Source organism: Acinonyx jubatus, chromosome A1 (genome assembly GCF_027475565.1).
Source record: "Acinonyx jubatus isolate Ajub_Pintada_27869175 chromosome A1, VMU_Ajub_asm_v1.0, whole genome shotgun sequence".
Taxonomy (NCBI): domain Eukaryota; kingdom Metazoa; phylum Chordata; class Mammalia; order Carnivora; family Felidae; genus Acinonyx; species Acinonyx jubatus.
Genome location: NC_069380.1, coordinates 91,309,198 through 91,322,084, shown reverse-complemented (window position 1 = coordinate 91,322,084; position 12,887 = coordinate 91,309,198). Strand labels below are relative to the sequence as shown.

General features: G+C 38.8%; 1 protein-coding gene across 3 annotated transcripts in view; it reads right to left on the bottom strand.

The window, feature by feature from the left end:
• The window catches only part of YTHDC2 (YTH N6-methyladenosine RNA binding protein C2), a 69,390-nt gene extending 57,907 nt beyond the window's left edge, over window positions 1–11,483 (bottom strand). Inside the window, exons 1-4 of one of the 3 annotated variants that reach the window (XR_008297241.1) lie at window positions 11,104–11,483; window positions 9,827–9,917; window positions 2,090–2,286; window positions 571–770 (exon numbers count right to left, since the gene is read on the bottom strand). Coding sequence is in view for 2 of the 3 variants with exons in the window: in XM_027076881.2 (XP_026932682.1) it covers window positions 571–770; window positions 2,090–2,286; window positions 9,827–9,917; window positions 11,104–11,284 (669 nt within the window). In the remaining variant the exon portion in view is untranslated. Of the gene's footprint in view, window positions 1–570; window positions 771–2,089; window positions 2,287–9,826; window positions 9,921–11,103 lie in introns of those variants that run through there. The other 2 variants (XM_027076881.2, XM_027076882.2) reach the window with 2 other exon arrangements.
• Window positions 11,484–12,887: the final 1,404 nt, after the last annotated feature.

Sequence of the window (12,887 nt, the reverse complement as noted above, 5' to 3'; positions counted from 1 at the left end):
TAGGAGGCTTTTTCAGAGGATAAGACGACTTTGTCTTCCCAGAAGATAAACCCTCTACTTTCCTTTATGAGGCAGATAGCAACCCCAAACCACAGACAGGTTGGGACCTGCGCAGGCCTCAACGTCTACAGTCAACTTTATATTAACGTTTGGTATTATTAATATTGCTGTTAGTTTAACTCCTATGCACAAAACACTGACAGGCACTTTATAGACCTCTGTAAACGTCATGGTGAACGGTAGCAAGTATTAGCTCCATTTTACAAATGAGGGCTCCGGCTCACAGAGGTTAACAAGACTAGCCCAGTCCATATTCCTTTCATGATGCCAAACCACATCCCCGCTTCTATTTAAATGGAGGCCCAAGGTGCTAGTTTAAAAATATTTTAAAACATTTCCTTTCTACCAATTCTCAAAACATACTCCCAGTAACAATTTATTTTTGAAATAAACATTAAAGTACCCAAAAGGGGTTGTTTTTGTTAAAATACATGTAGTATAAATCTGTTATGAAACTGCCATGTGGAAAAAAATATTTTTTCTTCCATAAACAACAAAGAAGAAACCAACCTGTGTAGTCTTTCCAGACCCAGTTTCTCCTACGATCAAAACTACTTTATTTTCTTTAATTATTTTAACAATTTCTTCTTGTTTCTCAAACACTGGCAGAGACTGCCTGAAAGAATCAAATTCAGATTCTCCTCTTTTCACTGGAATCTGAGGTATGCCATTGTTGAGTCGCCCACTCGTTTTGCTCATTTCCCGGTTTTCTTTGAAAATGAATAAAAAACAAAAACATTTATGATCAACATTTTTTAAAAAGCGTTAAACACAAAGATAAGTAATTTCTCTATTCAGTCTGTATAAAGTTAGCAAGCAATAGCTTAGAGTTGCACTCTATGCTTAATATTCTTTAAAAAATAAGTTATAAATTTCAATAGTAATTAGAAAGCAAATTGCTAAAAGTGTTTCTCGTGCATAACATTTACAAACAAACAAAAATCAATCACTCCATACCCATTAAAAATAAAACGTGATTCTGATATCCTAAAACAGTTTTCAGGCTTGCTTCTATCAATAATTAGACACAAAAAATTAAAATTTTGTAAGTAGGTAACAATGTGCATTATTTATAAAGTCTGTTATGTACAATATGAAAACACGTTATGAAAAGAAAAATATTCTGTGTTTAAAGCTAACTATGTAAGATTATGTGAACAGATAGAATGATATGTGTAAACATAAAGTCCTAATGCTTAACAAATTTCCTAATTGAGAATTTTTGCCAACAGCTACATTTTATTAATAAGACAAGAATAAAAAAGCATAATGTTTTATACTCTTCACATAATTCAAAACATTTTTGTGTGCATGTATTTAAAACTTAATTCCCTCGCTATCTAAGACCATGTGTTTGCTACACTCTGCAAACCTACTCCAACAGACGATGGAAATTATGAAATCTGTTGCTTTAGGTTATTAATGGTTTTCTCACTAGGAAGTTATTTTTCCAAATAATAAAATTACAGCTTCATTCTATAACCTAAATGTATCACGTATCTAGCTTTCAGCAAGTTAGTGTAATGAAGACTCTGTCCTCTTACCAGAAGCTAAAGCCCCAGTTCAAAATCGCACTCATTAGCGTGCCTCGGCAACATTAATACAGCAAAGTCCAGACCTTGAAGCCAAATCCCAGCTCTGCCGTTTACGGGCTGGTTGAGTAGCCTTGAACAAATTATTTAACTGCTCTGCACCCCAGTCTACTCACCCTTGAAATAGAGGAAATTCTTACCTTGGGAGGGTTTCTATGAGGCCCTCTATAAAGAGTTTAGTATCCTGCCTAGCACACAATAAGTGCTCCAAAAATGATAGCTATTACTGTGACACTTAAAGATTTGTCTAACTTCATGACATGCCTTAACACTGCATTTCATTCCCAAATTTTCACAGTTCTTTATCATTTCTAACAGACTATTCAAACTGAGAAATCTTACTGCATCTTAGTGTTTTTTTTAATTAATTTAAAATGGAAAAAGAACAGTCATCAATTAATAGGATAAACAAGGAAGCTCCCCCAGAAAATACATACCAGCTTCAACTGCAAACACATTTCCTCTTTCTGTTTTAGGCAGAAGTTCAGTACGCTCTTTATTGGTGACAGGAAATCTTTGAATTAGGCTCCTAACAGCATGTTTTGTATTATGAGTCAAATTACAGGTCATCATTGCATGAGCTGTTTCTGATCCATCTTTCTTCTTCACAGTTAGGTATCTATTTGCTCCCTTTCTGAATATTAATAAAAATCATTTATTTACTATATATAGTCAATTGGTTCACATATGATGTATGCCTACTTAGGCAACACGTCTTAAGCAAAACATTGGAAAAAATCAAAATGCTTTGTGAGAAGATGCTGAAAATCCCCAAAAATTCAATAAGGAGGGGTTTGGTGCTGAAGTGGCCAAAAGACCATTTTCAATTAAAGTTTCAAAATGCTACCAATCCAGTTTTTAAACTGCAAAAAATGGCTTACTTACCCACAAATGTTAAAGTCTAGTCTTAGCAGACTTCATGGTGGATGAAACATCACCAGTTAATATATGCTGGAAGCATACAGAGGGAGAAAACCAATCTGTTGAACAACAGAATCTAAAAATGATCATTAAAAAGTTATGGTTCACTGTACAGACTAATATATCCCACTGAACGTTTCCATAGTATGCTGGTAATGTCACATCCCATGAAAACCTATTAAAAGAACCAAGCTTAGTGGTTGGACCAAAAAAGCATAAATCAACATTACTGATAATTTTATATGCATACGGGGAGAAAAAAACAAATTTTTCAAAGCTTCTGGCTCTAGCCTTCAGTTATAAGGTAATGGTGATTTATAACAGTTCTCAAATGATTTGATGGAGGTATATTTATTTCTTCAACTGATCCAGACTAACAATGTCTTTTTTGACTTTTGTAGCTTCTAGAGTACCAGGTATAATGTTAGACACACAGGAAGTCCTCAAACGTGTTTTGAACGATTTAATAATGCATGTCTATAATCCAGTACAATATAGTACTAGAAAAGAACGCAAGGTCTAAAAGCATACCAACCTGGGTTTGAATCCTAGCTCTACCACTTAGTAGCTGTTGGGACCATAAGCAAATTATTTAACAGCTCTGAGCCTACAATAATAATAATACCTGCCTCAAATGATTATTCATATGATTAAATAAGATAATTCATGTTAAGGGAAAACATCTGTTAATGTTTGAGTAAGTTGAGCAGAATAAGCATTAAATGAATTAAAGCTGTTATTATAATTTTAGTCTGGGAAAAAAAATCACTTATTTTTAAAAAGTTACCCAAAATACTTCATAAAAGGTTCTATCATTTGTTAATGTCACTATCATATTACAGAAATGAGCAACAAAGCCACAAATACAATGGTAAGTATATGTACAATTTTTCTAATTTTCATTAGATTTAAAATTTTCAACAAAATCTTCACCGTAAAAATAACATAAAACTGGAGATTAACCTATACAGTTTTGGCTCTCTAAGACTTCTTAAGTGAGGCTTTTGATTTACCAAGGTTTTTAATTTCTGGAAACGTTTTATGGAATGCTTTAATGGATTATAAGCTTTCAGTGCTGTCATCTGCTTTTTAAAAAAGTGTTTAGTCATCTTGAAATTATGGGATAAAAATGAAGTAACTAAATTTAACCTGATCTAGGAATTTCAGCTATTTCCATGGTAAATGACAATTGCTGGATTCTAAAAGATGATCTCTGTAGTAGGTTCTTTTCTATGGACCTTTCTGAAAATTCAGCACAGTCGTTATAGACTTAATCATCCATTCCCCATTTACTTCATAAAAATTTTAACTACAGAGGGCTGGAAGTGTGCTGGAATGATCACTACAGCAAGACTCGGTAGGCTTGTGTTCAGCTAGTAAAAAATCTTTCAACTAACTAGCTGTGCGATCAAAAACCATTTTATCTCTCTGACACTGTATACAACTTAATTCAAAAATCTCTACTATTTCTGCCAGTTCCAAGATGCTTTAATTTTCTTGGAAGTTGTCTTGGGAAAGCTATGCTATATTTCACCTGTAACTAATTTTATTCCATTCATTCAATCAATCATTAATCATATATTAAGCCCCTATTCTATGCCAGGCGCTATGCAAGAAGCCGGGATTACAGTTAAGTAAAACATACTCTCCTCAATAAGCTCACAACTAAAATCAGTCAGATTCAAACTTTCCTAACAGAGCCTGCCTACTAAGAATACATCATTTATGTACAAAAATAACCCAAACTAAGCATGTGTGAGTACTCAACCATTACCATTTAAAATGTACTGAATTCACTTTGAACATGGGTGAGAGGGCAGAAAGATATTATCAACTTGGTAGTTTTCATGTTTTAGTAAAAGATTCTACTTGTAGCTCTCAGTGCTCATTCCTACCATATTTAGCTCCACGGTGACACTGATAAATGATAAAAAGATGAATGAAATGTTTGGTAAAATATTTGCATCGTTGTTTTGAGGATGAAAACATTCAATCTAGCAGAGATTTGTCCTACTATGTAAACACGCTGAGGTCTGATTTTGCTTTCATCCCAAAGTGGCACTACTCTTTGAACAAAACCATTAAGGGACTCCTTTTCAGGGGCACCTGGGTGGTTCAGTAGGTTGAGCGTCCGACTTCGGCTCAGGTCATGATCTCACCACTTGTAAGTTCAAGCCCCGCATCAGGCTCTGTGCTGACAGCTCAGAGCCTGGAGCCTCTTCAGATTCTGTGTTTTTCTCTTTGCCCCTCCCCTGCTCATACTCTGTCTCTCAAAAAAATAAATAAATAAACATTAAAAAATTATAAAAAAAAAAGAGAGACTCCTTTCCAAAGCAAAGTTAACTAGAAACTAGCCGCACAATGTGGAAGAGATGCTAAATACATTAATGCCACAATAATTTTTTCAAATAATGAAATGTAAGCTCCATATGCAATTTTTAATATAAAAGTAAATGTGCTAAAATTATAGGCATGAACATCATAGTATCTAACTTTCAAAGTGTGAAAGTAATCAATACATGCTATAATTAAGTTTTGGCTTCTTTTTAAGGAAAAATAACTCATCAAATTTGATGCAATTTTAATATTAATCAATTTAGCAATTTACACAGTATGTTACTCAACACTTAACTCAAATACCACCCTATGCCTTATTATTCTCCACTCTCCAAATCCATAAACAGTTTAAAAAATCAGCTAAGGAGCCAAAATCTGAAATGACTTAAAAAGTTCACAACCACCAAGGACCTAATCTCTCAAAAAATAATACATATTTGTCTGATGCTTTGCAAATGTGTAATTTCCTATTTCCTTAGTTTATACTTCCATTATGCAGAAAGATGCAAAGACCTAACTCCAAACCATTTTCTTCCTTATACTGTAATACAGAATTGCAAATTTATTAAAGTCTATTATCATCCTAATTTGTACTTTCTTTTATGACTATGTGGAAATTAATAAACCAACCAGTTAGCTTTGTCCCTAAACAAAGTTGCTCTCATATCATGGACACTATAATTGTGGTACATTTGTTCATTCTGTGATTTTGGACTATAAGCAACTTAAAGATGAGACCTATCTAATAATTCGATTTTAACTGCTCACTGCTCCTAGGACATCACCATGAACTCACTGTAAACATCAAAAACTAAACATTAGCTATATTCAAATCCTGGCTCTGCCACTCACTAGCCATGTGACCTTGGGGAAAATCACTTAACCTCTCCAAACCTGAACTGTCCCATCTATTATATAGGTACCAGACATTATTAATAGAATCTACTGGTTAAGACTATTGTGAGGATTAAATAACCTACTTAGGGGCGCCTGAGTGGCTCAGTTGGTTAAGCGTCCAACATCGGCTCAGGTCATGATCTCAGTTTGGGAGTTTGAGCCCGTGTAGGGCTCTATGCTAATCGCTCAGAGCCTGGAGCCTACTTCGGATTCTGTGTCTCCTTCTCTCTCTGACCCTCCCCAGCATACACTCTCTGTCTCTTTCTCTCTCTCAAAAGTAAATAAACATTAAAAAAAAAATTTTTTTTTTTAAGTTAAGGGCCATGACCAAAGCTAGAGAACCAGGCAGTAAGAGACTAGGAGTCAAATCCAGGTTTCCTGCCTTTTCCTCCACAGGCTCTCTCAAATACATATTAAGGAACCATGATGCCAGGTACAAAAGAAAAAAAAAAAGGCAGAAAAACTATCTTATTAAGTTAATGAAGTTATGCTAGGCACTGGGGGAAGAAAGAAAAAAAAAACCTTTACTCAAAAGTGAACAGAAAAACCCATGAAAATATAAGTCACGTACACATTCTCATGCAAATAAAAAGAAAGAACGTGTAAGAAGTTCTTCATACATATGAAAACAGGTAAAGGCATTTGAAAATCACAAGGACCACTAGATAAACACTATACTACCTTTAATCAATGATAAATTGGGGAGGGAAAGCACTAAGAAATATCCTAAGAGGCCTTCCTGAGCACTAGGAATAGGAACTACGGACTAGGTAAGAAGGCAGGGTTGCCTTGTTTCCCTTAGCATCTTTTTTCCTCTCTCTGTCTCTTCAGTGTTTTCTCACCCACCTTTTCTTGTCCTGATAGCTTCTATCTTGCTCTCTACCTTTCCCCAGGTTATTCCATTCTGATCATCCCTTAAACAGTTATGCTACTGAACAGAAACAGAGGTAGACTATTCCAATGGACTTCTTTACTAAGACTAATTTCTTTTTCTTTTCTTTTTTTTAAGTAGGCTCCACACCCAGCACAGAGTCCCACACAGGGCTTGAACTCACGACCCTGAGATCAAGACCTGAGCTGAGATCAAGAGTCAGACAGACACTTAACCGACTGAGACACCCAAGCACCCCTCTAAGAGTAATTTCTAATGGTCATTTCTAAGTTAACTATTTATAATTCAAAACCAGTTTAGGGGCACCTGGGTGGCTCAGTCAGTTAAGCGGCTGACTGCGGCTCAGGTCATGATCTCACGGTCCAGGAGTTCGAGCCCCGCGTCGGGCTCTGTGCTGACAGCTCGAAGCCTGGAGCCTGTTTCAGATTCTGTGTCTCCCTCTCTCTGACCCTCCCCTGTTCATGCTCTGTCTCTCTCTGTCTCAAAAATAAATAAACGTTAAAAAAAAAATTAAAAAAAAAAAAAACAGTTTAACCATAGAAATGATATAGCTGCTTTACAACAGACATTTGTAAGACAGACCTGAAACCTCTAAAAGCAACTTTTTCTTTTTAATATTTTTTTTAATGTTTGTATATTTTGAGAGAGAGACACAGAGAATGAGCAGGGGAGGGACAGAGAGAGCAGGAGATACAGAATTCCAAGCAGGCTCCAGACTCTGAGCTGTCAGCACAGAGCCCAATGCGGGGCCAAACCCCCAAACTGTGAGATCATGACCTGAGTGGAAGTCGGATGTTCAGCCAACTGACTGAGCCACCCAGGCACCCCTCATATCTGCAACTCTTCAACCCAAACAACAATGAAAACTGGAAGATCTTTCTAAGTTTGCAATGTGAAAATTAATAAAAGGAAACCTCATTAAAGTGGACTGGGGATGCTAGAAGAGGAGGCTGGTAGGGAAAGCCAAACCACTCATGTCAATTACAGCAAAAATTGTCAATTACAGACCCAACAGAAGACTCCTCCAGAGGAAGTAGATTCAACTACAAGCCCCAACAGGAAAAGATGTACACTGCATCTTCTACAAGAAATCAACCACCCCAGCAACCCAGCCAATTGAGAAACCAACATCACCCTGAATTTCTTGCTTCTCTCCAATGGACTTCTGTTCAAAACAACCCCTCCCAACTTCCTCCTTCTTCTCCATAAAATAATGTTCCTCTCTTCTGTTTGTTGGACTTTCGGATGGTTTTGTACACTAGCCTGCTTGTCCCACATGGCAACTCTCTACTTCCAAAGAAACCCATCTTCTGCTGGTAAAATAACTGCCAGTTTTAAAGTTGACAGCAACAACTTCAGTTGGTATCAAAACCTGATTACATTGACATGAGGCTATTTCCAGTATTTATCTTACTGTGAACAGCCTATATTTTTCGGCAGAAATATTGTGATTAAAGGTGATGCCTGCACCTTACAAGAAGTTGTTACATAACATACTGCAAAAAAATCCTAAAATGTTCCTAAAATCTGAATCTCAAAATCTACTTAGTCCAGGTATTCTTGGATAAAGGATTATGGCCCTGTACTCTTTTCATTTTCAAGTGCTGTATTTAACCTACACAGAGGACTATGCTATGGGCATGATTGAAACCTAACCATTGCTTCGCACACTGGCCTTAGTAATGTTCAAAAGGCACATTCACCCCATTTGCAACTATGTGGATGGTACTAGAGGGTATGATGCTAAGCAAAATTAGCCAGAGAAAGACAAATACCATATGACTTCACTCCTATGAGGCCTTTAAGATAGAAAACAGATGAACAGAAGGGAAGGGAAGGAAAAATATAAACACAGGGAGGGGGACAAAACATAAGAGACTCTTAAATACAGAGAACAAACAGGGTTACTGGGGAGGTTGTGGGAGGGGGGATGGGCTAAATGGGTAAGGGGCATTAAGGATCTACTCCTGAAATGACTGCTGCACTATATGCTAACTAACTTGGATGTAAATTTAAAAAATAAATTAAATTAAAAGTAAATAAATAAATAAATAAAAGCTGAAACACAGAAACAAAAAACAAACAAACAAAAGGCACATTCACCTAAGCTAAATCCCGTGTCACTCAGTAATGTTTCACTGTGGGCATTCAAATACCAGACATTCCTACACCAAATATTTTCATCTTAAGACATTCCTGTTGTTTATTAATATATTAACCTAACAGTCATTTGTTTTCTCTCTTCTTAACCTAAACCCTGGTAAGCTGAAATTTTATCTTCCTTTCCCCCTCTCGGTGGCTCTTAACCAGACACAATTTTGCTCCCCAGAACATTCTGGCAATGTCTAGAGGCATTTCTGGTTGTTAAAACTGTGGGTGGAGGTGTTCCTGGCACATATCAATACGGTTAGATATACTTCTAAATATCTTACGATACCCAAGACAGCCCTCCACAATAAAGAATTATCCAGTCTAAAATGTTCATAGTGCCAATACCAAGAAACTCTGCTATATATCAACCCCACCATCCTTATTCCCAAAATGAAATCATTCCACATAATTTTAGAGTTCTTCAATTTGGATGGTTCAAGTGACTTTTTCCCCCCTACAGATGAGGGACCCTGAAAAAAATACATACTGTTTCTTCCTGGTCCATTCTAATCATTTCTAATCATAAGATTCTTAAGTTGGTAGGAAAGAAAATGATTATGTATTCTAAAGTTACCACTACAGTATGGTAACCTTAAAAGAAATAGTTCTGTAAATAATTGTACTTACTATCTTTAGGCCATCCACTCTTTTTAAAAAATGAGGCTTAGTTTCTATGAAAAAAGAAAACATCCTTCTCAAGCAAGCAACTTCATCTTTTAAGCTATTTTTCTTACATCTTAAATTTTATTTATTTATTTATTTATTTATTTATTTAATCTCTAAGGGAAAACAAAAGAGGGAAGGATAAGAGGAAAAGGAAAAAGCTGAGTTTGGTACAGACATGAATCAGTTTATCTACATACAGTATAATTAAGAATGTGAATCTAAAACAGTAATAACTACTTCAATGTAATGAGAAACACTTCTCTTTTTTTGGCAAATAATTCTTTTTAAGTAAGAAAAACTATCAGCTTACCCTTTACTTTTAGAAACCAAACCAAGAGACTGACTCAATCGATGAATAAAGGCTCTTTCAGTACTGGTCAAAGAGGAAGGAAATTCCATTTCTACATGAAAAAAAAGAAAAAAAAACAAACAAAACACAAAGTACCATTTGGGAATATACAATTTTCTTTCAAGGTACTTCAATATAGACACATAAATGTAAAATATGAAAAAATCATACAAATAATCAAATTTATAGGTTACGTGAAAAGTAGATATTAATTCAAGAACTACTAAATGTCTGCCAGAATTGCGATATTAGTAAAAATTACAGAAACATATGATAGAAGGCTCTAATGTTCACCAAAGATTACTCTTATTTGGGCTGGAATCTTCAATTGGTACGATGACTGATGAACATATTTTACTCTTTTAACTTAAGTCCTTACTGGCTTCATTAACAAAAGGCTCACTTCCTTCCATGATGAAGTATGCTCAAGCATTATGAATGCTCAACGTCAAACTCCACATGGTCTTTGCTTTCAAAACAGTACAGACTTATCTCAGACTGGATTTGTTGTTAAACGCTATTGCTGAGGCTCTGTGTACTGTAAGTTCACTCTGTCCAGGTCATTGCCTGTTCGGGACCGTAAACTCCGGGTTAACGAACGGGTAACCCTATTTAGGCCAGCCAACCGGACTGGGCACTCAATATGCTGTACGGATGACCGCGGGTCGGCTGCCCGTTCTGCACTGTGTGACCCAGGACAAGCAGCCTTCTAACCGTAAGAGGTGTGAGAAACGTTTCATCTACCAAAGTCTGATTGTTTTTAAGTGTTTAAGGGTGATGCTCTCGGGATGTAAACAATGCACTACGTGTTACCAATGCATTTATTTGCCTGATTTCCTTCTCTTCTACTTCTGTAGCTTAAACGTGCCTCCGCTAAGGCTGCCACAATTTCCTTTAAAAAAAAAAAAAAAAAGTAGGGGCTTACCAATACCTAAAAGCTGTGGCTAAGCCGCCCCAGGCTGCCTACAGGCCTCTCTCTGGGGAAAGAAACGCCCCTGCAAAGGAGCAACCCGACTCTTTTCACCTGATTAATGCCGGGCAAGTGCCTTCACCCTGCAGACGCGCAGGACGCCGCGCATCCCACAGAGGGCCACCAAGCGTGGCCCCTGGCCGCCGTGGGGGCCGGGACGGGGGACGGCCCGGGTCTGCCCTCCCACCTCTGAGGCAGCCCCTTCACTCGGTGGGCCCGGGCTTGGGGGAGGCGGGGCAGCCGGCGGGGTCCCTGTCAGGAACCTCACCTCTCTGGTCCCCGTAGCGGAAGCGCTCCAGAGCGATATTGACTGCGATCTTCACCTCCTCGTCTATACGAATGTCCTTCAGCCCCTTGGCCCGGCCTCCGCCCCCAGGACCGCACGGAGCGGGGCCGCCCCCGCCGCCAGGCGCGGGCGGCCGCGGGGAGACGCTGCTTGGCCTGGACATGGCCCTGAAAAGTTCTCCCCTCGGGGGAGCGGCCAGGCCTGCCGGCTGACGGTCAATGACAGGCGCAGAAGGCCACCGCCGGGACTGGACCGCTCCGCAGACTGTCTGCGCCGGGCCGGGGTCACCAGAGACCCCACCCCTACCCCCCACCCCGTCACCACAACAGCAGAGGAGGAGCCGGCGCCGCTGAAGCCCAGGCGAGGCCGGCAGCGCGGGCGTGATGACGTCACCGGGGCCGCAGGCGCGGGTGACCTCAGCGCGTCCGCTTCCCGGCTGCAGCAGGCCAATCTCGGTTTTCTCTGTCTTCCCGCGTGTCCACCCACAGGTCCCCCGCACCAAGGGGCTCTCGTGCAGCCTTTTATTCACTGACTCATTCTTTCCTTAAATCCTTTTTTAATTCATTCCGTGAGCAGGTGTGCGCTCCCACCGTGTTCCGACAGGCACTACGCTAAGCCCAAGGTGTACGTTGGGGCCCGGACAGACGTGGTTCCTGCCCATATGGAACTCACATTCTAGTGGGGGTCACGTTGCCAGATTTAGCTCATAAAAATGCAGGCTGCCCAGTTTGTTAGCATTTCAGATGACGAATAGTTTTTTTAGTATTCGAGTTTCCCATGCAATATTTGGGAACACGTATAGTAAAAATAAGTTATTCTACCTGAAATGGAGTTTTAACAGAGCGCTCGTATTTTATGTGACCATCTTAAATGAGAATGACAGACAATAAACAAGTACATGGTTAGATGATAGTTATAAGTGTTAGTTGAGATGATGGAATAGGAAGGTGGAACCCTTTATTTTGGAAGGCCAAAGATTGTGAGAGTTTGGACTTGCTTGTATACAACTCCATTAACATAAACCTAGTCGCAGTCACCCTAACTGCTTCCACTCGGGCCTTCCCATGATCCATTCTGCAGAGAGCAACCAGAGTGATCTTTTTAAAAATATAAGCCAGGTAGGATAACCCTCCTACATAAAGCACTCCAATAGTGCTCCATTGCAACTACTAAAAACCCTCAATTTTTTACCATGACCGTCTCAGGACCCTGCCTGAACTGGCCTCTGCCCTACCTCCAAGGAATCTCATCTCCACCACTCTCATGTTCACTTACAGTGCTCAAATGCACTACTTTCTTTCTTTCCCTTGTACACACCAAGTTCATTACCATCAGGGGAACTCTCCACTTTGTATAGTTTCCTCCTGCATAGGGCAATCTTCCTCCCAGTACCCCATGTGGATGCCTCTTTCTTGTCATTTAAGGCAGGACTCAGTTACCTAGACAGGCTCTCTCACATCAATCTGTTATCACTCTCACCACTGTTTGAAATTATTTTATTTATTTATAATTTGCTCTTTTCATTAGAATATAAGCTCAAGCGCAGGATCCTTGGTTATCTTGTTTGTCGGTTTCATCAGCAACTAAAAACTGCAGAGAAATACTCATTGGTTAGCCATATTTTAGAATCTGGAATTGGGATTGTTCATCTCTACACTCTGAAAACTTTCTTCATAATCCTTGAACTCCTAATCTCTTTGGTTGGTTGGCAACTAGAATCAGTTCTGAATAAGCAGAAAATGAAGGCCAGCTTCATTCCAAGACAA